General features: G+C 39.5%; 1 protein-coding gene across 9 annotated transcripts; it reads right to left on the bottom strand.

The window, feature by feature from the left end:
- Positions 1-374: 374 nt before the first annotated feature.
- Positions 375-25,007, bottom strand: LOC308306440 (ADP-ribosyl cyclase/cyclic ADP-ribose hydrolase-like). Of its 9 annotated transcripts, none has more exons than XM_080751436.1 (13): positions 24,873-25,007; positions 17,166-17,292; positions 13,668-13,806; positions 12,786-12,851; positions 12,419-12,484; positions 12,044-12,109; positions 11,601-11,666; positions 11,158-11,223; positions 6,039-6,133; positions 5,131-5,204; positions 3,329-3,412; positions 3,033-3,116; positions 375-2,136 (listed from the first exon to the last, which is right to left on the bottom strand). In XM_080751436.1, the coding sequence occupies exons 1-13, from the start codon at positions 24,938-24,940 to the stop codon at positions 2,085-2,087; spliced, it is 1,053 nt and encodes a 350-aa protein (XP_080607562.1). In that variant the 5' UTR covers positions 24,941-25,007; the 3' UTR covers positions 375-2,084. The 9 variants fall into 9 exon arrangements, with proteins under 9 accessions (XP_080607562.1, XP_080607563.1, XP_080607567.1 ...); XM_080751437.1 differs by having other exon boundaries at positions 24,882-24,992; XM_080751441.1 differs by having other exon boundaries at positions 24,877-24,973.
- Positions 25,008-25,381: the final 374 nt, after the last annotated feature.

The following is a 25,381-nucleotide window of genomic DNA, read 5'->3' as shown; positions in this document are numbered from 1 at the left end:
AAGGTTTATATTTTGATATTACCCAGCTTCATCTAAGGGTTTGAGGGTTCATTTGACTGTTGCATAAACTAATTTACACACTAAAGACTAGTTACTACTGTGTGTGTGTGTGTGTGTGTGTGTGTGTGTGTGTGTGTGTGTATGTGTATGTGTATGTGTATGTGTGTGTGTGTGTGTGTGTGTGTGTGTGTGTGTGTGTGTGTGTGTGTGTGTGTGTGTGTGTGCCTTAATTCTTCACCATTAGTTAAAATTGCAAGGCTATTAAAACGCATTCAGTATATTTTGTAAACCTCTTCCCCTTTAAAACAAACAATACACATGAGATTGTGATAACATTTTATTCATTTATATAAACAATTGTTTTAATAGTGCTGTACAAAATGCTTCTTTCTATTGCAGTGGCTCTATCTTTTGGGGCCTAAAGCACAGTCCGCACCAATGATTCAAAAGTAGTTGTAACATACAAAAAAAAAAGTATCTTAAAATTGGGGTACAGAGTGATAAGAGTTAAAAACATAGTTTGACTTTGATGCATCTCGGGCAAAAGAACATTTCTAAGCCAATTCTAAGGCCCTCAGTGTAATTTATAAAATCACATAAGTATACATATTATAAAAAAATAAAAATAAAACATTATACAATAATACGTTCAATAAAAATGCTTAAATATAGTTGACATACAATAAAGTACATGCATATATACTACCCACTACCTACAGACCTGTACACATAATCAAATACATATCTACTACTTTTTAGCTATAAGCATTTTTTTGTAGTTGGCTTTAAAGACTGGCAATGAAGATTCTTTTATCCTTGGATCGGCGGCATTCCATAAATTAGCACCTCTATATCTTATTGCAAACTGCCTCGAGGAAAGTACGACAATAAGGGTTAACCCTAACCCGATGAAGGTCCTTTGATTGTCGTGTGACATATGAATGAATATCAGAATTGAATGAAAATAAACTATTAAACCCATTTGGTAGATTGTGTTGATCATAAATACATTCATACACAAATATACATATATGTAAAGAATGAACCTTACACCTACAGAATGTTTAGTTTCTTGAAGAGAGGAGCAGATGGTTCCAATCGATCAGAGAACGTTGCCAGTCTAACAAATCTTTTCTGAAGTAAGTTTTTGAAGATGTGAAGAATGAGTACTAGCCCATATCATATTACAGTAAGATATATACGGAAAAATCTAACTATAATAAAGAATTAAAAAACAACTTCAATGATCATACCTTCCTTATTATACCTACTGGCCACCATCAGGCCGATTTTTTCAAACACATTTTTGGACACTGCTCCTACAGATTTTGCCCTAAAATCACGCAAATCGGTGTGTCTACACTCATCTCATCAAAATGGATGTCCCATATAGCGCCACCACCAGGCCGATTTTTTGAACCACATTTTTGGACACTGCTCCTACACATTTTGCCCTAAAATCACGCTGCGACCTGACGGTCGCTTATCTCCCGATTAGGGAGTCTTACTGGTTATACCTACTGACTTCATTACTTTTTTACAAACATGATCAATGTGTTTTTTCCAGTTGAGTTTATCATCAACTATAATCCCTAAAAACTTTGTCGAAGTTACTTGATTGATTTCTGTGCTATTGATGAAGAGTTTTGCTTACCTTTATTACAAAATAAAATTTAATTCGATTTTTCTAGATTTAACGACAATGTATTAGTCTGGAACCAATACGAGACACAATAAACCATCATTTGCTTCCCTAATCAATGATGACAAATTCTCATGTGACAATGAGATTTGTGTCATCAGCAAATAAGATTGAGAATAATGTAGGAGATAGCCAAGCAAAATCATTTATATATATCAAAAATAAAAGAGGGCCAAGTATAGAGCTCTGGGGAACACCATAGACTAGCTTTTCCGGAGTCAGTACCATTTATGGATGCAAACTCTATTATAAAGATAATCACAGCCATTTGATCACATCACAAGCAAAACCATTATTGTATGTATTGTATGTTATAGAGGCCTATATACACACACACATGTGATTATCTTCTCATGATGGGTGGTTATCCTGACCGTCCTGTTTACCAGGGACAGGGCCCACTGTTGTCTTTGATACAGGCATCAATGTTTGCCCTAAAGGAACAGACAGAATGACACAATGAAGGCTCAAAGTCCAATCATTTCATTACCTCCACTGACTGCTATTGGCAACAACCGGTTGTCCTTGCACTCCCACTTTTGCAGCAAACCTATTTTTCAAGGCTCATAAAAAAAAAAATCGAACCTCTGTTCGAAGTGGAGCTGTGTGTGTGTGTGTGTATTGCAGTTGATGCTTAGGGCAGGCTAGACTCAACAGCACCTCTCTGGTCACCCAGGATCATGTGTACCGATTTTTGTGACATTTGAAGAAAATATGTAGGAAAAGGAGCAAAAAGTGTGTTTTGGAGAAAATTCAAGATGGCGGAAAATCTATCCTGGCGCAAATGGGCGTGGCCTATATGGGGAGATGCGTCTTGACCCAAGGAATCCAGGGAAAAAATAATTTTATTTTTCCGATCTACGGTTCAAGAGTTACGGGGCAAAACGTAAAGTGGGCCGTTATAGCGCCACCATGAGGCCGAGTGATGTAATTATTTTTCGATTCATTCTTAAAATCATTATGAATCTCCTCTCCGAGGTTTGAAACTGTAGCTCCTATGGTTTACGAGAGAAACATACTTGAAAGTGATTTCTTGCATTGTCCCATTATAAGTCAATGGGGACAATTAAGCGTCGTTTTTTGCATATTACGTCGGCATGGTAAGGCGGATCGGAAAGAAAGTTACTAGCACACCATTCCCGGCCGAGCCGCACGTTTTGATGTATATATTGCGGGGGTGGCGTAAATGGTGCGGGACTAGTAGCGTGCCGAAGTTTAGGCTACATACAGACACGGACGGACGGAGACCCACACACACGGCCACGTATAGGGAGCTTGTGTTCCACACAGCTCCAAAAATAAAAACAATCGTCCAAAGAAATTTACGTACCTGCTTACCACCCTACAGGTGTGTTTAATTCCCGGTTTCAAGCAATCATAGAGCGAGGTTAGACTCCCACACTTTGTCCGACTCCTGGAAGAATGTTTTAAGAAACAAAATGTAATTGACAGATTACACAGAGCATTAATGTATTTTTCATGTTTTACCATTTTTGTAATAATCACTATATAACACTGAATTACACATTATACAGGAACAATTACAATTGATGAATGAGAACCAACATAATATATAACATTTTAAATGCTGTATAGGAAAGATGCTGTATGATATGCATATCTTACACAGGGCTATTCTCAAAGACCAAGAGAATATCGAGCCTGGTGATCTGTTTTGTAAACCTCGGGACTTCAACTCTGCCAAGAGTACTGTAAAGAAATAACACCATGATGAGTGTTCCAATGATGCTTTAATTGATAATTAGGCCTACATGTGGATTTTTCTTTTGAGTTTGGGTCACCACAATGCAGTATACAAAGACTGGAACTAGAAGCAGTGTGCTTCCAAGCACAGATCTCCGTCAGATCAGGTAGGTCATTGTGGCCTCCTGGTGGCGCGTTCAAGTTTTGAAGCATTTTGTTCAAAACAGACTTCCTTTTTGGAAGCCAATGATAGCCAATTAGGATGGAAAATGAAATATCGGACAGATCCGTCTTGATCTCATGACTATAGAGATGGGGTCCACTCATTGTTCCACCGTTCAGTTGTTCCGAGTAGCGTCGGCAGGTTAGATAATCACCCGCGTCGGCAGATTAGATAATCGCCTGTGTCGGCAGGTTAGATAATCACCCGCGTCACGGTTACTGAGGTTAGGGTTAGGCATAGTTTACTGAGGTTAAGGTTAGGTTTAGTTTGTCGGCATACTGGCCTGTCGCCATATTGACACGGACCCTATAGAGATGCTGTGTACTGTTTTGCATGATTGTTGGACAAAGTCTGAAGGAGTAATATAAAAAAGGTTTTACATAAGTCGGTGTCCTGCAGGCAGATGTGAAAAATGCAGGGCAAAGGTTTTTCCTTGGACCCTAGGTTGTGCACATACAATGTTTTACACGGATCGGTGGAGTTATAGGTAAAAACACCAGTACGAATTTTAGAAGGCAATGGTGGCCAATCAGGAGGGGAAATGGGACAGATCCATGTTGATGACATGACTTTAGAGATACTGTGTACCACTTTGCGTGATTTTAGGGCAAAAATGTGGTGTTCAAAAATCGGCCAGATGGTGGCGCTAGATGGGACAGATTCATTTTGATGACATGACTGTAGAAATACTGTCTACCAGTTTGCGTGATTTTGCGTGGCCATGTGAGACATGAGGGGTGGAGGTTGTGGTTTAGCAGCCAAGGAATGTGTGTGCAAAGTTTGGCAATGATCTGGGCAACGGTGGCGGAGATATGAGTAGGGGGAAAGTGTGACGTGACAGACAGACAGATTGACTGACGGACGGACTGACAGACGGACAGACGGTGGAGGTTTTGATAGTAACTGCAACCTGACGGTCGCAACAAATCAGCTTGTTATAGCACCACCATGAGGCAGATTTGAAAAAAAAAAATCAAGTGGCATTTCTTCCTCTGCCTAGTAGTGTGAATATGCGGGCAAAATGTAACCAATGTCGAACTCTGTGTTCATGAATGATTTAATGTCTAACTGTAGCATGTGTTGCTGTTTAAACCTTTTACTAATAAAGTATCAATCAATCAATAAAATCTCACTGTCTAGATCAAGGGTAACCAAACTATTCACCCCCCAAAATAATCGTATTTGAACTGGGGACCCCCCATCCTGACAAGCACTTGGAACTACAGGAATTGAGGCATTACATTTGACTCAGTTCCACATAAATATTGTGAAAATAGACGCACTACAAGCTCACAGCAAACTTTGAGCTGTTTGTGCCAAGATGTAGGACATATCTAGGCCAGATGTAGGCCACGCTTCAGTTTACTTAGGCCCCAGACAACAGTTTTTTCCCATCGGTTTTTGACAGGACAAAGGCAGATGTTGGAGCTATAGCTCCTCCTGTTCCAGGAGCACCGCTCAAAACGTGTTCAGTGTATAACTGACATTTAGTATTACTCACCTTTCTGGATCAAATGGTGCATCTATCTCCCCATTGAGCATTACAGTGACAATACCAGAGGCAGCCTCTGCAAACTAGACATACAGTAGTAGATGATGTAAGAGATTCACACACTGTACAGTATAGATGAATAAACCCTGACTTGGAAACATCATCACAAATCTCCCTCAATAAGGCTTCACAGTGCCCATCGAGTGGCGTGGACATTTAAGGCCTGTCCATACTTTCTCAGAAACCGAACTTTTCGGCGGAATGGTCCGGTTCGACTACAAAGTGACGTCACTCACGACTTCTGAAAAGCATTATACCGAATTAGAGTTTGGAAATGTGCACGTCGGAAAGTCGCAATTCACCGAACATTCTGGAGGTTGCGGATATACCATGGACAGGCTTTCGATTGAGAGAGAGGCATTCTCAAAGAGAAGCTGTTTTGCCTTTCCGTTCATAACCCTTTGCTATACTGTCTTTGCAGTAAAAAAAAAGGAAGGGAAAAAAAGGAGTTTCTTCCTGTATTCATATAAGTGGAAGGCCTACCAAAGAATTGTGGCACTGTAATTTGGTGGACATCTTGTATAATAGTAGTAGTACTACTACTACTACTACTACTTGTTAGTATTATTATTATTACCCTTATTAATACCCTTATAATAATATAACAACAAATACAGGTAAATAATAATTCATTCATTTAGACTGTGGGTCCTACAGGTTATGGGGTTATGGTGGCCAGGCTCTCTCTCCCTATGAAGTTTAAAGAGCCAGGGGAAAAGGAACGTCAGAACAGATTATGATTATGCACTAGCTTTTTGTGAATTTTCTTAAAATGGCAGACTACATTCTAAGAACATAATTAATTACATAATGAATTATAGCCTTTGGGAGTCACTGTGTCTAGGTTAGATACTTACTCCGGCAGAGGCTCTGTCCCAGAATGACCTTTCAGGGGTGTTTGGACAGTCTTTGGGATGCTGGTCTGGACATGTTGCTTTTCCTGAGAATGTTGCTGAGAAAACACACAGACACACATATGCCATGCATACACACACGTGGACAGTATATCAAATTTAAATAAAATTCACATAATACCCTGGGGGCAAACTCAAAGTTTTTGGAAAATCAGAGATGGAGCATTGTAAACGGTTGTGCACCAGAACTGACATCTAGGACCTTCAAGGATCACAACCTGGGTGGACAACCTGGTCAACTAGCTACTGGAAAGCTACAGGGTGGGTTCAAACATGCAACCCCATTGCGAAAAAGAGACACAATCAGATGACAGCTTTCTCTCTCTGATTAAATATCTGCGGTAATTCACGCACAACACCCATAGTTTCAGGTTTTCCTGGGTTGGCTCCTATCCAAAACTTTCCCACGTCCCGTCATGCATTGCGCAGATGTTGTGCAGCAGTTTCCGGTGTCGCAGCCGAGAATGATCTACAAGCTCACAACGGTTGCATCTGCGACGCGACGTGAGCTTGTATGTCTGCTCTTAACCGGAATGGAGTCAGTTTGTCCTGGGTTTGCTCCCATAGAGTCAGCTCCCATAGAGTCAGTTTGTCCTGGGAAAGTAATTGGTCTGAAGGCACCTTCTGAGTCACTGTCCAGTGATCAGAAGAAGACACATATTGTGAAGCTTAACACCTTCCATACACACAACATGAAGCAAAGAAGTCCAGGGGAAAATCTTCTGCACCTGGTAAGAGCAATGAAGTTACTGCCCTTCTGCACATGACACAGATCATCGCCAGTGGTGGAGAACTCAACATTGTTGACTTCATAGGCAACCATGAGCGCAGTGACTTTCCCCCATCCCTCTTCCAGGAAGATGTCAGTACCTCAAGATGACAAAAAGACAGCAGTCATTGATGCTATGTGCGTGATACAACAATTGTCTTTTCACAAAGGTGGGTAACCCTAACCCTAACCCTAACCCTTGGAACCATTGCTGAGAACCATTGCTGAGACAAACACCTGTTGCTGTTGTGACGGGTACAGTGGATCCAGCCTTAAGTCAGTTGAACAGGAACAGAGATACAGCCCATCAAAATCAGCCGGAGTATATGAAGTCTACACAGCTCCTGATCCAAAGGAGTTCTTTGCAGTGTCAGCTAACAAAGCAAACCTTCTGAGCTTCCTCTGTGAGAAATGATGTGAGAATGAACCAGGACTCAGGAGCCTGTTCTTGGCCCAACCATCTCTATCTGGAATCCACACAGCAAGAGGCTGACACTAGGATAATACTCCACACCCTCTACCGTGTCAAGAATGAAGGAGTTGACAGAGTTCTCATACATGTGAATGACACCGACATCATTACCTTGTGCTAGGGTGACCAGACGTCCCGTTTTACCCGGGACAGTCCCGTTTTCAAGCTACGTGTCCCAGTGTCCCGACAAATATCTCTAAAACACTAATATGTCCCGGTTTTCAACATTCACTAGAAAATTGTCCCGGTTTTCGCCATAATTAAAATAATAGTAGCTGTTTTCAGTGGTTGCATAGACATTTATCATGTTCTTTTCATGAAAACATGCTCACCTAACCAATCAGAAAAAAGTAACACATTCATTGCGTGTCTGAATTCAACACTGAGCCTGTTTGTCAATCACTCACTGCCTGTTTGCAACCCTTCGGTGTGTGTGTGCGCGTGCACGATCGTTAGAGAATGGGCACGCGTGTGCGCTGTAACGTGCGCATTGCTTTTAGATCCCGGTTTTAGGCAACAGTGTTTTGCGTCCCGGTTTGAGTGGCTGAAAATATGGTCACCCTACCTTGTGCCTATACTATGGCGCAACATACCTCGGCGACCTCCCAGAGCTGTGGGTGAGAACAGCCCAGAATGCATACCTGCTTATAAATGAAATCTACCATTTTGGCATTGGGACTTTCACAGGGTTGTTCCATGCTCTTCGTCCACAGTCTGAGTGGTAGAGATATCAATAGTTATCCATATTTCACTGGAAAGAAGGCATGGTTCAAGAGCAGCATGAGTCTGGATATACCTGCACTTGAAGAGTTTGTATTGGTGAGAACCCTGACGATGCCATAACAGATGATCTCCTCAATCAGGCAAGAGACCTCACAAAAGCTGTGTACACATCCACATCTGATCACTTTGAGGGTTCAGATCTAGGTAAACTGAGAGCATACAAGTTCCTGAACAACAGATCAACGCTCTTAAAGCTGTTGGAGGTAGCTAAAGCTACCTCCAACAGATAATGCATTTCTCCTGCACCTGAAAAGGGCTGCTCTGGCAACACTCATTGACAAGGGTGCACATATTGCCAAACCACAAATTCCCTGATTTACAGAATTTGGTTGGTCTATGGATAATGGAAATGTAGTTCCACTTCCATCTACACAGCCAGCCTGGCCTGTGTCAGTGGACAAGATGATATGTGGATGTGTCAAAACCTGCAGAAGAACCGTTCATGTGCAAAGATGGCCGTCCCATGCTACATAGGGTGCTGTTGCCAGGGGCTGGCAACGAAATGCAGCAGGATACACACTGCCACATTTGACAGCAGCAGTGACTCAGAATGACTAAAAGCCTAAAACTTCCTCAAAATATAGCTACTAGGACACTATGCTGATGGACAATGCCAATTTGTTGTAAATAAAGTGAAATACATGTTTTGCCGCCAATAGTTGTTTTTTCATTGTCAATATGAGAATTCTCATAAAAACAGAGACATTGGTGTGTAAAAAATAATAGCAACATGTTCATTTAACCTTTCAACACTCCTTTCAAAGTTTAACTCAGTTTGGTTTGTCATACAACAGAATACTTTCAATTGGTGGCCATTCACAATTTTCGCCTCCTGTAGCTTTCCAGTAGCTAGTTGACTAGGTTGTCCTCCCAGGTTGTGATCAGTGAAGGTCCTAGATATAATTTCTGGTGCACAACCTTTTACAACGTTTCATCTCTGTAAAACCTCTGCCTCCTGGGTATAAGGTATCAGAGGGATGTGATGAGATCATGAGGTAACACATTATGATAACTAGTTCAGGACTTTGTAAAAGGTTACAATATGCATTTTGTCAATACAAAATGATTAATTAAAAACATTTTTTGAACAATATTATGAAGTTGCATCTATCCCACATTTACTGTGAACTTCGAGCCCGAGCATTGCACAGTAGTGCAAAGCCCTATTGTAATCACAAATTATTATTCTTCTTCTCCGCAATGAATCACGTTTTTGAGGTGCCAAACGTACTCCAAAAGTTGCGCAACGTCGCACACACATCACAAGAAGTGAAAAACTATGTATTAAAAAAATCGCAAAAAGGGGCATGACCTTATGGCTCAATGACGCCCCCTACAAAATTTCAACGGCGCAGCCCCACTATAATTTCACCTACATGTACATTAGTACACACCTGTACCATGTCTGGACTTACAAAAAAGGCTCTTTGCGCCATGTCCGAAACCAAACAGGAAGTCAGCCATTTTGATTTCTTCGTGGCGTTTTGGCTCATTTCCTGCCATTTTCACAGGTCGTACTTTAACAAACTCCTCCTAGGGGGATTATCGCCTCAAGCTCAAATTCACTCAGCATACACAAGACAACTTAATGATGAAAAGTTATCAACATTGTGAGTTTTTGTAAAACGGCGTGACTGTAGCGAAGCGTCAAACTTCCTTCTTCAAACAGGAAGTGCCCCCTCTTCTGATTGGTCGATACTTGATTGTTCCTCTTTTTGGCAATAACTCATCAACCGTTTGTCGTACAAAACTTGGTGGTGTCATTGGACTTGGTTGAGCGTCCTTGTCCTTCATTGGTGTAACTTAGCCCCGCCACCTCTTCTGATTATAGTGTAATAGCGCAATAAGTGTAATAGTATATTATGTGTAATAGGTGTAATAGAGCTATAGTGTAATAGTATAATAGGTGTAATAGTGTAATAGTTGCAATAGTGTAATAGCGTAATAGTGTAAAAGCACAATAATGGTGTAAAAGCAGCTTTTATTATTATTATTATGGGGGTGTTGCCTTTTTCATGAGTAAATGTTTGCAAATTAACAGTTACAACTTCAGAATAATATTACTCAACTACTAGTGAATGGCTCTAACTATGAGCTGTTAATCATTTAGCCTAAATTTGGATTTGAATTCAAATCCCCCTGCAAGTGCCAACTGCTTTTTATTTCTTCTTTCCATCTCTGGCATCCACATTTATGTACAGGTCCTGGCTATAAGGACATTTCCCTTTGTGGACAAATTAAGAGTTACAAAACATTTGGATACATCAAAAGTTACTTGATATTTTACAGCTTTCATAGAAATGTAATGGAGTCAAAAGTGCAATATTTGTCTTTCTAATGTAGTGTAGTTAAAGTCATGAACACAGCAATAAATTGTCTTAAGGAAAATACTTAACTATCGAGTAGTAACTACTTTAATGAATCATTAATGAGTATGAATAAGTGTTTATAGAACATGTAATAACACACTAACCATGAACAAATGTAGACATAAATATATACATACAAATGTTTTGTATATACCTGGTGTTTACTTAGACTTTCTAAATGATCTTATGAACCTTTAACAACTATAAATACATCACTGGTTTGTAAATTGATGTAATGCTTATTTATAAAAGTTTAATCTATATCATTCACAAATTGAGAATACAATCATTAAAGAGTATAGGTTATCAATGACAAAAAAACTTTTATAATGGTTTACTAATGATTAATGTTTTTTAATGCTATACAAATCATGAATTCAGGATGAATTAAGTATTTACTAATGCTTAACTAATTAATATGAATAATGTACAGTTGAAACACTTAAACTATGTTTACTAATGCTTAGTAATGAATGAATAATACTACTAATGATGAATTCATGATGAATTTAGTATTTTACTAATGCTTAGCTAATGCTTAATAGTGTATTGTTGAAACTATTTAATGTAAGAATAATGCTTTACTAATGATAGATTCATGATGAGTAAAGTATTTACTAATGCTTTATAGTGTATTTATTATAAAGTGCAGTCTCTCAAAAGGCTTACCATTATGGCCTTCCCATCCACACCAACTCTTCAGACGACTTAGGGTATAGCCCAGTAGAGTGTCTTCTAGAGTAAGGTTATCAATGACAATAAAACGTTTATAATGGTATACTAATGGTTAATGTTTTTTAATGCTATACAAATCATGAATTCAGGATGAATTAAGTATTTACTAATGCTTAACTAATTAATATGAATAATGTACAGTTGAAACACTTAAACTATGTTTACTAATGCTTAGTAATGAATGAATAATACTACTAATGATGAATTCATGATGAATTTAGTATTTTACTAATGCTTAGCTAATGCTTAATAGTGTATTGTTGAAACTATTTAATGTAAGAATAATGCTTTACTAATGATAAATTCATGATGAGTAAAGTATTTACTAATGCTTTATAGTGTATTTATTATAAAGTGCAGTCTCTCAAAAGGCTTACCATTATGGCCTTCCCATCCACACCAACTCTTCAGACGACTTAGGGTATAGCCCAGTAGAGTGTCTTCTAGAGTAAGGTTATCAATGACAATAAAACGTTTATAATGGTTTACTAATGGTTAATGTTTTTTAATGCTATACAAATCATGAATTCAGGATGAATTAAGTATTTACTAATGCCTAACTAATTAATATGAATAATGTACAGTTGAAACACTTAAACTATGTTTACTAATGCTTAGTAATGAATGAATAATACTACTAATGATGAATTCATGATGAATTTAGTATTTTACTAATGCTTAGCTAATGCTTAATAGTGTATAGTTGAAACTATTTAATGTAAGAATAATGCTTTACTAATGATAAATTCATGATGAGTAAAGTATTTACTAATGCTTTATAGTGTATTTATTATAAAGTGCAGTCTCTCAAAAGGCTTACCATTATGGCCTTCCCATCCACACCAACTCTTCAGACCACTTAGGGTATAGCCCAGTAGAGTGTCTTCTAGAGTAAGGTTATCAATGACAATAAAACGTTTATAATGGTTTACTAATGGTTAATGTTTTTTAATGCTATACAAATCATGAATTCAGGATGAATTAAGTATTTACTAATGCTTAACTAATTAATATGAATAATGTACTGTTGAAACACTTAAACTATGTTTACTAATGCTTAGTAATGAATAGCTCATGCTTGAAACTATTTAATGTAAGAATAATGCTTTACTAATGATAAATTCATGATGAGTAAAGTATTTACTAATGCTTTATAGTGTATTTATTATAAAGTGCAGTCTCTCAAAAGGCTTACCATTATGGCCTTCCCATCCACACCAACTCTTCAGACCACTTAGGATATAGCCCAGTAGAGTGTCTTCTAGAGTAAGGTTATCAATGACAATAAAACGTTTATAATGGTTTACTAATGGTTAATGTTTTTTAATGCTATACAAATCATGAATTCAGGATGAATTAAGTATTTACTAATGCTTAACTAATTAATATGAATAATGTACAGTTGAAACACTTAAACTATGTTTACTAATGTGAATAGCTAATGCTTGAAACTATTTAATGTAAGAATAATGCTTTACTAATGATAAATTCATGATGAGTAAAGTATTTACTAATGCTTTATAGTGTATTTATTATAAAGTGCAGTCTCTCAAAAGGCTTACCTTTATGGCCTTCCCATCCACACCAACTCTTCAGACCACTTAGGGTATAGCCCAGTAGAGTGTCTTCTAGAGTAAGGTTATGACAATAAAACGTTTATAATGGTTTACTAATGGTTAATGTTTTTTAATGCTATACAAATCATGAATTCAGGATGAATTAAGTATTTACTAATGCTTAACTAATTAATATGAATAATGTACAGTTGAAACACTTAAACTATGTTTACTAATGCTTAGTAATGAATGAATAATACTACTAATGATGAATTCATGATGAATTTAGTATTTTACTAATGCTTAGCTAATGCTTAATAGTGTATAGTTGAAACTATTTAATGTAAGAATAATGCTTAACTAATGATAAATTCATGATGAGTAAAGTATTTACTAATGCTTTATAGTGTATTTATTATAAAGTGCAGTCTCTCAAAAGGCTTACCATTATGGCCTTCCCATCCACACCAACTCTTCAGACCACTTAGGGTATAGCCCAGTAGAGTGTCTTCTAGAGTAAGGTTATCAATGACAATAAAACGTTTATAATGGTTTACTAATGGTTAATGTTTTTTAATGCTATACAAATCATGAATTCAGGATGAATTAAGTATTTACTAATGCTTAACTAATTAATATGAATAATGTACAGTTGAAACACTTAAACTATGTTTACTAATGCTTAGTAATGAATGAATAATACTACTAATGATGAATTCATGATGAATTTAGTATTTTACTAATGCTTAGCTAATGCTTAATAGTGTATAGTTGAAACTATTTAATGTAAGAATAATGCTTTACTAATGATAAATTCATGATGAGTAAAGTATTTACTAATGCTTTATAGTGTATTTATTATAAAGTGCAGTCTCTCAAAAGGCTTACCATTATGGCCTTCCCATCCACACCAACCCTTCAGACCACTTAGGATATAGCCCAGTGGAGTGTCTTCTAGAGTAATGTAGAAGTCACTCTTCCTGGTGAATTTATGGGCAATATCACCAGTTTTGCTCCAGAATATCATCTAAGCCAAAAACAGTTGAATGTTGAACACACACTTGGACATGGAATGCACATTCCTGAGCAGTTTTCCTAAAGTTTTCTCTACAAGGTCAGGATATGTCTCTGTGATACACACAGACTGGTTCATGGATAGAATTGGAGGGCCTTTAGAACCCAAATATTGAAGGGATTGGTTATCCTACCTAAAGGCTTGTTAAACTTTATACTTCCGTACATTTGATTTTGTGTACATTTTGGGTGAGGGGACGTAAAGTATTTATGTTGACATGGATAGTAAGGCAGAGTTTCAGTCCATTACAAGCCTATGTCCGGCTATGTACCTCTGTATCCACTATGGCAGTATCCTGTCTTATCATTCAATGTTATATGAGTTAAACACTGAATGAACCAATTTTGGGGACCAATTTGGAAGAATCCCCCACCAGCTGACTTAACCACCCAATCAGCTTGGGAAAAGGAATGGGAGACCAAAGAGGTTCCAAACAAATATCTGGTGTCGGACCCCAACCAACAGGTTCCCAAGGAGACAGTGGTCTACACTCAATCGTTTCAGGTTTGCCCTCTCCAAAGACTGGAAGGTGGATTAATCATCCATCATACAGCAGACCAGGCGGCATCTGCTTGGCTTAAGGACTTTGCATTCACTAAATAAATTTACAAAATAAATATTTGATACCTTTATGAGTTATAGGCTAGGCTAGTCACTTTGTAGATATAAATGATGTAAGGGATAACATCTGGCTCAGGATTTCTATTATATTATAGAACATACATTAACCACTTAGCCCTATTTTATACATAGGCTATATGCATTGTGAACTTGTAGATATGCTTTTTGGTACATTAAGTACATTTTGTTGCTGGCACTTTTCTTGTACTTTTTAGTACATTTTGACTTAACTTAACTTAACCTTTTTCCACCACTGTGTCACTTGGGACAGCAAAGAGGTGCTACAAAACATCACATGTATAAAGTTGTGTGTTTATAGGCATAATGTTCTAAATGTTGCAAGGGTTAGTTATTCATCTGATGACAGAAATAGGGAATGTAACCTAGTTCTCAAATCCCATTGTTTTCATGTTGACGGCCGGTCGTTCACGCCACAGAGCTTTCCGTGTTTGTATTATAGAGGTATGGTTGATATTTACAGAAGTTGAACGAAATCTTTCCACCTACTCTTTTTGAAGGAGGAGGCAGAGGAAACTTTTTTTTTTTTTTCACTACTACTACTAACTACTACTAACGTACAAAATGGACACTTTTAATACGACGGGTTGACTTTTGTCTGCAAGCCGGCGACATATACGGACAAAATGGAAGAAATCTTGATCCCCCTCCATTTCTAGTGTCGACCTGCGGTTCTTATTTATCACTAAGAATGATACTTAAATTGTATTGTTATGGTGTGAGATCCTCATATAGAGGGTATGCATGTGACATCATCATATACCCAGAAGTTATGCGGGAACGCCTACTTAGTGGCAAAAAACTACTTTCTGGCCTTAACAGCCACATCCATCCCAACAGAATCTTATCTGATTGCATTAAACGATGTTAAACAACGTTAAACTCACTTTGCCACTCACTTTGCCACTCGATTTGCCATTCACTTTATGCATGCGCATACCCTCTATTGTGGCAAACATAGGCTACCTTATCTTATATATTCTTGCCTTAGGGGACTGCCCCATAGGTCGAACTCCTGTTGGGTCGAACAACGTAGATAGGTTAGATAATCACTCACCGGCGTCGGCATGTTAGATAATCACCCGTGTGACCGTTACTGATGTTAGGTTTAGGGTTAGGGTTAGGTTTAGGCATAGTTTTACTGAGGTTAGGGTTAAGGTTAGGTTTTGGTGGTCGGACCAAAGGGTTTTTGACCTAATGACATGTTACCCTTGCCTTAAAGTACCGTATGTGTTCAGTGAACTTACTTAAGCATTACTTAGCAGAGCATCAAGTAAAGTGTTACCAATTTATTTCCAGGATTGGGTATGTCGTTATTATGAAATGTTTGTGTTAAAATAATGTAACTATTAATATAACTTGATTCTGTGTTAAAGTTATACTTTGTAACTTTTTTTATAAAACATATCTTAAAATTGTCCTAACTATTACATCGCTAAAGTTTTAGAACCCCCACTCCGTTCATTTCAGCCCCAAAAGCCTTTTCTTTATGTTTTCTACTTAGCCGTGACAGGGGCGGGATTTCCAGGCAAAATTACGTCATATGCCAACATCCGTGACGTTGGCCAATCACATCGCGTCTCTTCAGGAAGTAGCCTCCCTCAGCTACAGTGTTTACGATGGTGAAGGATTCTTAACCTCTTAATCCTCAAATCCTGGCCAGAAAATTACGCTCTACCCCTCCACGGATTCGTATCGGTCGCGGTGGTTTGCGGCACCGCTCCGGTGGTCCGCAACGACTCCGGGCGAAAAACTTCAGAAAAAAGCAATACCGCTACTGACCACTAGTTTAGCATAAAAAATCTATTGTCCTGGGAATATTGTTGCATTGTCATTATAGTGCAGAGGATTTAAATCATTTTGCTTAAAAACATGGCCTATGTGTGCACACACACACACACACACACACACACACACACACACACACACACACACACACCTGTGTGTGTATATGGCAGCGGGCAGTAGCTCGTATAGGTACATTTACAGCGTAGTAAACTGGAAGGAATTTCACCAGGAGGGTGCAGCAACAAAATAAAATTAAAACCTTGCTGTCATCCCACCCATGAACATGCCCATGTGTGGTCTTTGGAGTGCCCACCCAAGCTGTGTACAACCTGAACACCAAATGAGAGAGAATACCAGTAGAGTCGCCGGAATGAAACTCGCCGGGAAACGGGGGGTGCGTTCGGAAATGCACACCGAGTGGGGCAACGGTGCGCTTTTTCAGTCTCTGAAGGTAAACTTTTTGAAAAGCAGCAGTTGCTAACCTAACGTTGCTATTGATGTTTATAAACTAGGGTAAATTATAATAGAATATTAATTCATGTTGATACTGAAGAAGGCATACTGTGATTGTTTGTCCTACTGTACATGTTTGTTTCTTGCATTAACATTTGTGATACCATGAGATTAAGACTATCACCATAATTTACCATAGTTTATAAACATCAATAGCAACGTTAGCTTAGCAACTGCTGCTTTTCAGAAAGTTTACCTTCAGAGTTCAGACTGAAAAAGCGCACCACTGCCCCACCCGGTGCGCATTTCCGAACTCACCCCCCGTTTCCCTGCGAGCTTCATTCCGGCAACTCTACCGATTACCCTGGGAGACTATGGTCTTTGCTTTAACCCTCTGGTCCATGAGCAACCTCTCCTATCTATATACTTACTTTGTCGGGTCTAGGTTCAAAGGGTACTAGTTTGAAGAGATCATTATAGGCACTCATTGGAACATGACATTCATCCTTGTTTGCATAGGCACTCGCAAATGTATTCCATATGTCGTCACAGTCATTTCTGGAAAAAAAAGAAAATAAATAATAATTAAAAAAACTGTAATGGAGGTTCTTAGACTATTACTTGATCCCTGCTAGATGTCAAACGTTTAGAGCTGCAAAGATAAGAAAGATAACACAGTTAAGTAGCATTTTAAACAAAACTGTCAGTAAGACTACTTTCTGCTCAGGTTCTCTCTAGTCAGTAAGACTTCTTTGACTGACTAGTGACAAGTCTATTTGCCTTAGAAAACTCTTTTGTGATGCCTCTATAAATGGCACCCTCTGATCCCCCTTTTTGAAAAGGGGGATCACCACCTTGGTCTGCCCCAGACTTCCAAATGTTGAAAAGATGTGTCATCTACAATAGCCCTTCAACACCCAGTACCCTTCAGCATTTCTTGACAGTTCTCACAAATCCCACAGTCAGAGTTGCTTGACTAGCTTCAGTGACAGGAGATTAATGTCGGCCCCCCATCATCCTCTGGCTCTTAACAGGGTTTAGGGTTAGGGGTTAGGGTAAGGCCACAGGACTTGCATAAAATGAATGGAAGTCAATGTAAAGTCCTCAGTATGTAGTAAAAACAAGTGTGTGTGTGTGTGTGTGTGTGTGTGTGTGTGTGTGTGTGTGTGTGTGTGTGTGTGTGTGTGTGTGTGTGTGTGTGTGTGTGTGTGTGTGTGTGTGTGTGTGTGTGTGTGTGTGTGTGTGTGTGTGTGTGTGTGTGTGTGTGTGTGTGTGTGTGTGTGTGTGTGTGTGTGTGTGTGTGTGTGTGTGTGCGCGCGCCTCAGGGATTATCATCCTGTCCATATTAATCGACAATGACCGCACAGCAAGACGTTATCGCATACATATTTATCAGAAAAGCACAAAATAACAAAAAAAAAAAAATTACAATAGGAGGGTCAGGGGGAGGGTACGGTTATGCTAGGCTTATTGTTTCTAGCAACTGACGCCTGTAAGCGGTTTTTCCGGGAGCGGTGGATGTCAGGGATTGGCACTTCTTTAAGGCCTTCAGTAGGGAGTTCCACATTTTAGTGGTATTGCAGGAGAACGAATTTGACCCTTTGTTTGAGCTGAATCTGGGTTGAACATGATCTGTTCTGAGCCACCCCACGCTTGACTGGTGAGTAGCGGTGGGTCCGAAAAGGAAGGCAGGGAGGACCCTAATTAGTTTGTTTTGGGCTGTTTTGAGCCTTGTTTTTAGGGCCTTAGGGGCGTCACAATACCATACGTGGACTCCGTAGTCATAGAGGGGCTGAATGAGTGCACCCGCTGAGGTCTTCAGTGTATTGATATTGACCATCGGGACAGTAAAACAGACAAACGGACGGACGGACCAGCTCTGCTCTGCTGAGACTGTCTTATCAGCATAGCTGATTTACACTAGTAAGACACCTCAGGGTGACATGCGACCTCGCGCCAATTCTTGGCCATCTAGCCAGTGATGTTTATGGGACCAGTTACTCATATATGGAGACCCCTGCATGATAGTCAACAATGTTATGTCAAAACATGCCCATATATGGGCATTCCCAGATATGTCCTTAATATTGATAACATAATATCCTTAATAATATCGTTAACTCTATTTTTGTTAACGCTTTTCCCAATTCTGACGGCGGCGCTACAATACGAACGCTCGTTCTTTTACCTTGTTTGAGCACTGTAAGCTGATGAGGGGTCGCGCGGGTGTGTACAGTAAAAAAAACATCTCCCGTAATGCTGCTCTCAAATTTCCACTACACGTAAACATCAATGGAGTCCCAAATCACTTCCTGGCTGTATTCTGTGGACCTGATCTAGAAAATGCATTTCTACGCTCTGAACGACGGAAAGAGGGGAGGGCCATTTCACATTCATACCTTGCATAAGGCTTCTCCCTGCCATTTGGCTACAGTACAGATATATGTGTCCATTGAAAACGATTATGTTTGGAAATAATCCATAGATAATTTTCTATAACATCGCAAAGGTTAGCTACTTTTTGATGGCACCAGCACAAATAAATAAATAATAAATATGGCAGTAGAACTGTTGATATTGATAATATAGGAATCTCCATATATGGGCATAAAACGTTTTAGTAAATGCAAAGGAGGGCCTTGGCGAGTTAGGGCCTGGGTTTGATGCCTGGGGATCTCCATATATGGGCATAAGGGGGTAACCTAACAGGGCATCATCTGGGAATGCCCATACTGTATATGGACATTTTATTTATTTTATCCTTTATTAATATATATCCATATACATTAATATTAATGTTAACGTTTTTGGCCTGGGATTGATGACATCAGTAATCTCCATATATGGGTATAAACAGATTTTGTTTCTGGGAATGACCATTCTTTTATTTATCCTTTATTAACTCATTTTGCGCCCGCGACTTTCGGTCGCAATGATGTCCAGAGTGCCTCACGCAGGCTCCATCCACTTGCACTCTCTTATTTTGAAGGCCAGAAGTGCACAGCGTGATCACTTCCGGTCTGACGTCATCGGGTCGTGCGCCGGAATCGATCGTTGTTTACGTGGTGCCATGCTGGATTGCATTGGAGCTTTTATATATGTGTTATATAAGCGAGCATCTGCCTCCATCTTCGCTTCTAAAGTGTAGTTTTGAGATAATGGACATTTAAGATGAGATCCCCCGTCCACCTCAATGTTATGGGATGACTATTTTGTGCTGGTGGAGCCGTGATGATGACAAATCAGCGACGATTTTCGCCTCCGGAGCTTCCGCCATATACTCGGTATTTATACTCGCCGTTACAGTAATATATTACTTTTCGCGCGACATCGCGCATTCGGCACTATAAGTACTCGAGTACTTTTCGCGCGACATCGCGCATTTGGCTTTTAATGAGTTAATAATAATATGTATCCATATACATACTATATATTTTATGCCCATACATGGAAATCCCTATCTGAACCAGCCACACAGATATGGGCCATGCCTTTGCCATCTGGCCAGTGATATATATCAATGACATCAGGGATCTTCATATATGGGCATAAAAGGGATACCCATATATGGACTGTCACTGTGATATCACCTGTGATGTCAGTGACAGTATGAATATCCAGGGTTTGATCTTTGATGAGGTGATGTCACGTGACATCAGTTCCTGTACGGAAGGACGGACGAAAGGAAGGACAAGCTACAACATTTCTCATGGTATACTGCAACCTTTGGTCGCAATAATTGTAGCCCCTTTTCCACTGCAAGGTGGAACCAGAACTTTCAGGAACCTGAACCTATTTTTTTGGTTCTGGTTTTGTTTCCATAGCACACGGTCCGGTTTCAGACGAGGTTTCTGGAACCTTTTTTAGGTCCTGCTCCTGAGGTAGAACTAAACTTGAGTTCTGGGTACCTATGGGCGGGGCCAGCAGCGCTCCTCCTCTCGTTTGGTCGAGTGGAGGTGACGGCACCGAGGAGAACGGGGAGAAATCTCTCACAACACATCAGCGTCATTTTTAAAATCCTATTCCGACAGACAGAACCACAGAAACACCATGGACACGACAGCCACGACATATTGGTCAAGTGAATGTGATGATACAGACTTATTTGTGTCTGGACGGGAGAAGAAAATATCCAGAAGGAGCTAGAAGCATCCGTTCTAAATGAAAGGATTTTCAAACAAATCCCATCCGTCGTCTTTCTGAAATGGGCGTCGAGTGCACAAGCAAGACAGACACGGTGCCAAGCAAAAATAAAGAAAAAGTACGTCGATAGACAGAGAACAAACTCAAACAGTGGAGATAAGCATTTCTACATTCGCCCGTCCATTGGTGAGGCAGCAGCCGAGCCGTGCACGTGCTCAGGACATGCCTGCTTCGTTTGTGTGTGTGTGTGCACACGCGCGCGTGCGTGAGAGAGAGAGAGGCGTTTTTTTTCTCCCTAGAGCAAAGGCAGCGTACCGACCAAACGCTTAGTACAGTTATAGGCCTATAGCAGCTTGTTTGAACTATTGATATTTATTTATTTATCTAGAAATAGTATTTATTACATACAGCTGCTATTTTAGATGTTAGATTCCCAAATGTGCTGCTGTTCAAACGACCTGTTTTATCTCAGGTTCTTGAAAGTTCTGGGTCGGCCCTACAGTAAAGCAGAACTTGGTCCCAGAACTTCACAGGTTCTTGAAAGTTCTAGTTCTGGGTCGGCCCTACAGTAGAAAGACGCTTTTTAGTGTGCTGTCATGCTCGTTTGATCACGGGTCCATCCACAAGCTGGGGAAAAGGGGTTATGTTAATGTGTGCTTCACTTCCTCCAAAGGGCTGATTCAAATCACTTAACAAAGCAAGTAATCACCTTGCAGAGATTCAGTTGTTAAAGGCTCAGAGCAACCAGACACGCTGTGGTCACACTGTTAGCTGCGTTCCAGACAGGCAGCTGCATTATTACGCTGTGTATAGCTGCATTTCCTACCATCCCCGTCTGTTGCTGTGAAACATGCCCCTACTAGAGAAAAACGGTGCCGGTCGTAAGGACTTTGACTTGCACGATTTGCAGAAGTAACTAAAGGACAGATCAAGGAATGTACACTACTCAGCATGAAAACATATGCATGTGCAATTTATAATATGAATTCTGCATTATCCAGCGATATGAAAACATTAGTGCACCTTGACAAATGTAAAAACATCATTACAAATAACCACATTAACTACAGGTATGCCTGTTATGGGGGAGGGGGGGATAAGCCAAAATAGCTGATCTACACGCTCACACATGTTGTGAGCTTGTAGATTCTTTGGTAAAGACATTTGGGTCGGTTCTTACTGAGTGAGAATAGTGTTTAATTGCAACTGTAGGTCGCAGTTTACTGTCAGAACTGCCACGTCTTGACCGTATCTGTACGTACGTACGTACGTATGGGTAACGCTTGTCTTTTTTTGTTGATTGACTCTCACGCTCTGACTGTGATGTCAGGGGAACCATATCCCTTTTATTGCTTTTTCGCTGTTAGGTGTCTTCCTGGTAGGCTACATGTGCAAATTAGTCAGGCGATTCAAGTTCAACAACAAGGATGTTTACATTTATTTATTGTTTTCGGTTACCGTTCCCTATTTTTTTGGAGAGCTGGATGACTAGTGAAAATCCCTCCCAGTGGAGTGACGTTCTGTCCCATTACATTGGTTAGTGCGAGTTACTGCCGAGTGAGAGTACTGCAGTGCTGAACCATGAACCCAGGATTCGGCGCTTGTCCACATGACCAATAAATGGCTAAATCACGCCTACGGTTGTGGTCAAACAGTCAGCTGCCAGCGCTGTGACCCCATTCACTCCCATGTTAGCAACGCCGACCGGGGGTAATTGAGACGTTTCCAGGTTGTGTGGACAAGCGCTGAATCCTGGGTTCATGGTTCAGCACTGCAGTGCTCTCACCCGGCAGTAACTCGCACTAACCAATGGGACAGAATGACCTGTGTTCAATTCAATTCAGTTTTATTAGAGTGTCAAATCATAACAAGTTATCTCAAGAAACTTTACACAGAGGGGAGGGAGAGAGAGGGGTAAAAGGAGAGAGAGAACCTGAGCAGATACAGTACCTCATGGTAGGAGGCAATTTGCGACAATGGTAAAGAAAAACCCACTCTTATAAGGAGGAGGAAACTTCAGACAGCTCCCAGGAACCCCTAGAGCAGTTATTTATGACATTTATTGTCATAACCATAGGAATCTGTCATTCATAATTATTGATGTAATATTCACATGTAGCCTATTAAACCCTCTATTCTCAGATAAGACTAACCCACATTTCTTTGACTGCTTTTTTTCTATAATCACCAAATCTATTTACCAAAAATAGACGATCTACAGCTCACAACTTGTTGCAGCGCGTCAAGTTGTGTTGTTGTAAATTAGATCGGCTATTTTTGTCTTATTCCCCTCAGAATAGGCATAGCAGGGCTTAATGTGGTCAATGCTATTTGTAATGATGTTTTCATATTTTTCAAGGTGCACTAATGTTTTCACATTGCTGGATAATATGTAATTCATATTTTATATTGCACGTGCATATGTTTTCATATTGTTTTTTTTTTATGTGGAGTAGTGTACCTTGATTACTTCTAAATCGCACTGGTCAAAGAACTACATGTCCTTACGACCGGCGCCATGTTGACACTTCCATTAGCAGCTCAGAGTTCACAGGAACAGCAGGGTATGGTAGGAAATGCAGCTATAGGCAGCGTGATAATGCAGCCGCCTGTCTGGAACGCAGCTGACTGTGTGACCACAGGCTCAGAATGAAACGGCTAAGGAATAAGGAATACAAAAAGAAGGTGCGGTCAATCATCACGCTATCACGCAATTCCACCAGGCAGATTTGTCGCACCATGGGAGCCAAACTGCAGTCGGAAGTGTGGTAGAATGCATTGGAGTTAATGGAAGCCTGTGGAGCAGCTCATGAACATATTTCTGAACGATTGAGACCTTTCCTGACTCTGCTCAGGAAAATAAAATAAAACATATCACACCTTTTATCTGCAGTGTTGATTTTTCGATGTGAGCATATAGAGGTATCTAAATACTACATAGTATGTATAAATACAATAAAAAAAAATATATTTTTTCTATTTTCTCCTCAAAGTCCATTTGTCTTTAACATTTTCGACATTATGTTAAAAATAAATCATGGTTTTGTCCATTTTGAATAGCTTGAATGATTATTTGTCTCTGCCATGATGAAGATTGTTCTTTTAGATCAGGGGTTCTCAAATGTTTTTCTAGCACAACCCCATGAGATTTGTTTTCTTATTTTTTGGGCGGATTACACATTTTAAAATGTAGCCTCACTGTAAGATGTTAGTTACCATTTCTTTTACTCTGAATAATGACTACATGTAATCGTTACCTCCTAACCCTGGCTCTATTGCATTTGACAATGCAATGTGTAGTACCATTCTTAAATTAGAGTGACAAGCAAGTTAGAGATAGAAGACAGAAGATAAAGTAGGCTACGTACACAGTTATGTCTACCCACCACCGTCACTATACTTGCTCGACAAGAAGCGTATAACTACCAGACTAACGACGTTACTACATGTCAAACTAGTCATCAAGTAAAATGGTGTCGAAATTTGGTCCATTGTGCCATTTCACACTAGAAATGTAGCTAATTAATAGAACTTCCCGGTCTCAAATTAAGTTGTTTGCAGTTGCAAGGTTAATGAGGTGTGAGGGCACTTGACATCTCTGCATCAGGTGAAAATAAAATTATAAATAATCATTATTATAGTGAAATTATAATTATTTAGTCAAATGATCGTCTTGGATGTCAGGCAGGCCATTTTTAAAGAGCTGCCTCAGATCTTAAATATTAAAATATTTGGTATGGTAGCCTGCAGGGTTTAAGTTACAATCAACCCCATAAAGAAAACGCAAGTTATGATACAGTAGTCACTGAGGTGCTGTTCATAGTGCTATATTCATCCCTGCATGAAACCTGATAACAAATAAATAACCAAAACAACACGACATGATACAGTCACATTAAACAGAACACTCACGTCATATTGCCAATGACACCAATGCCAAGCCCCAATGCCAGGCCCCAATATATAGCCTCAAATGAAAATAGAAGTTTACTCACTTACTATACCTTGATCCTTCGAAACTTTTGCATTTGGATTTGAATTCTAACTCGAACTGCAGTCCCATGATAAGGCAAACACACTAGATAACAAAAGAAATTGTCCCAATAGCTCCCCCACCCACATAACCTTTTGACACAATGTCTAATGTTGTCTCAAACGTTTGTTTAGTTTTCTTCAAGTTATCAAGTTGGTCAGGGCAATCAACTTCTGTATGTACACTCCCAGATTGCAGTGTTCACCCTTTGTCAGCCTTCTGATTGGTCCATGACTGGCCAACCAGAAAAAACTTTCACTTTTGCTACTCACAAAACTTTCACTTTTGCTACTCCCGCTACACCTAAGACAGGCAGCCTCGGTGGATATAGCTTTAAAGCACAGCTCAAGACCTATTTCTTTACTCTTGCTTTTAGCTGAATTTTGTAATCCCTGTGCTGCTATTGACGTCCGCACTGCTCTGAAATTGTTCTTCAATGTTCTATGCTTTTATTTTTTCTTGCTTTATTGT

This window comes from Nannobrachium achirus, assembly GCF_963921795.1.
Source record: "Nannobrachium achirus genome assembly, chromosome: 20".
NCBI classification, from domain to species: domain Eukaryota; kingdom Metazoa; phylum Chordata; class Actinopteri; order Myctophiformes; family Myctophidae; genus Nannobrachium; species Nannobrachium achirus.
The sequence above is the reverse complement of the archived record's forward strand: the minus strand, read 5'-3'. Positions and strand labels throughout refer to the sequence as shown.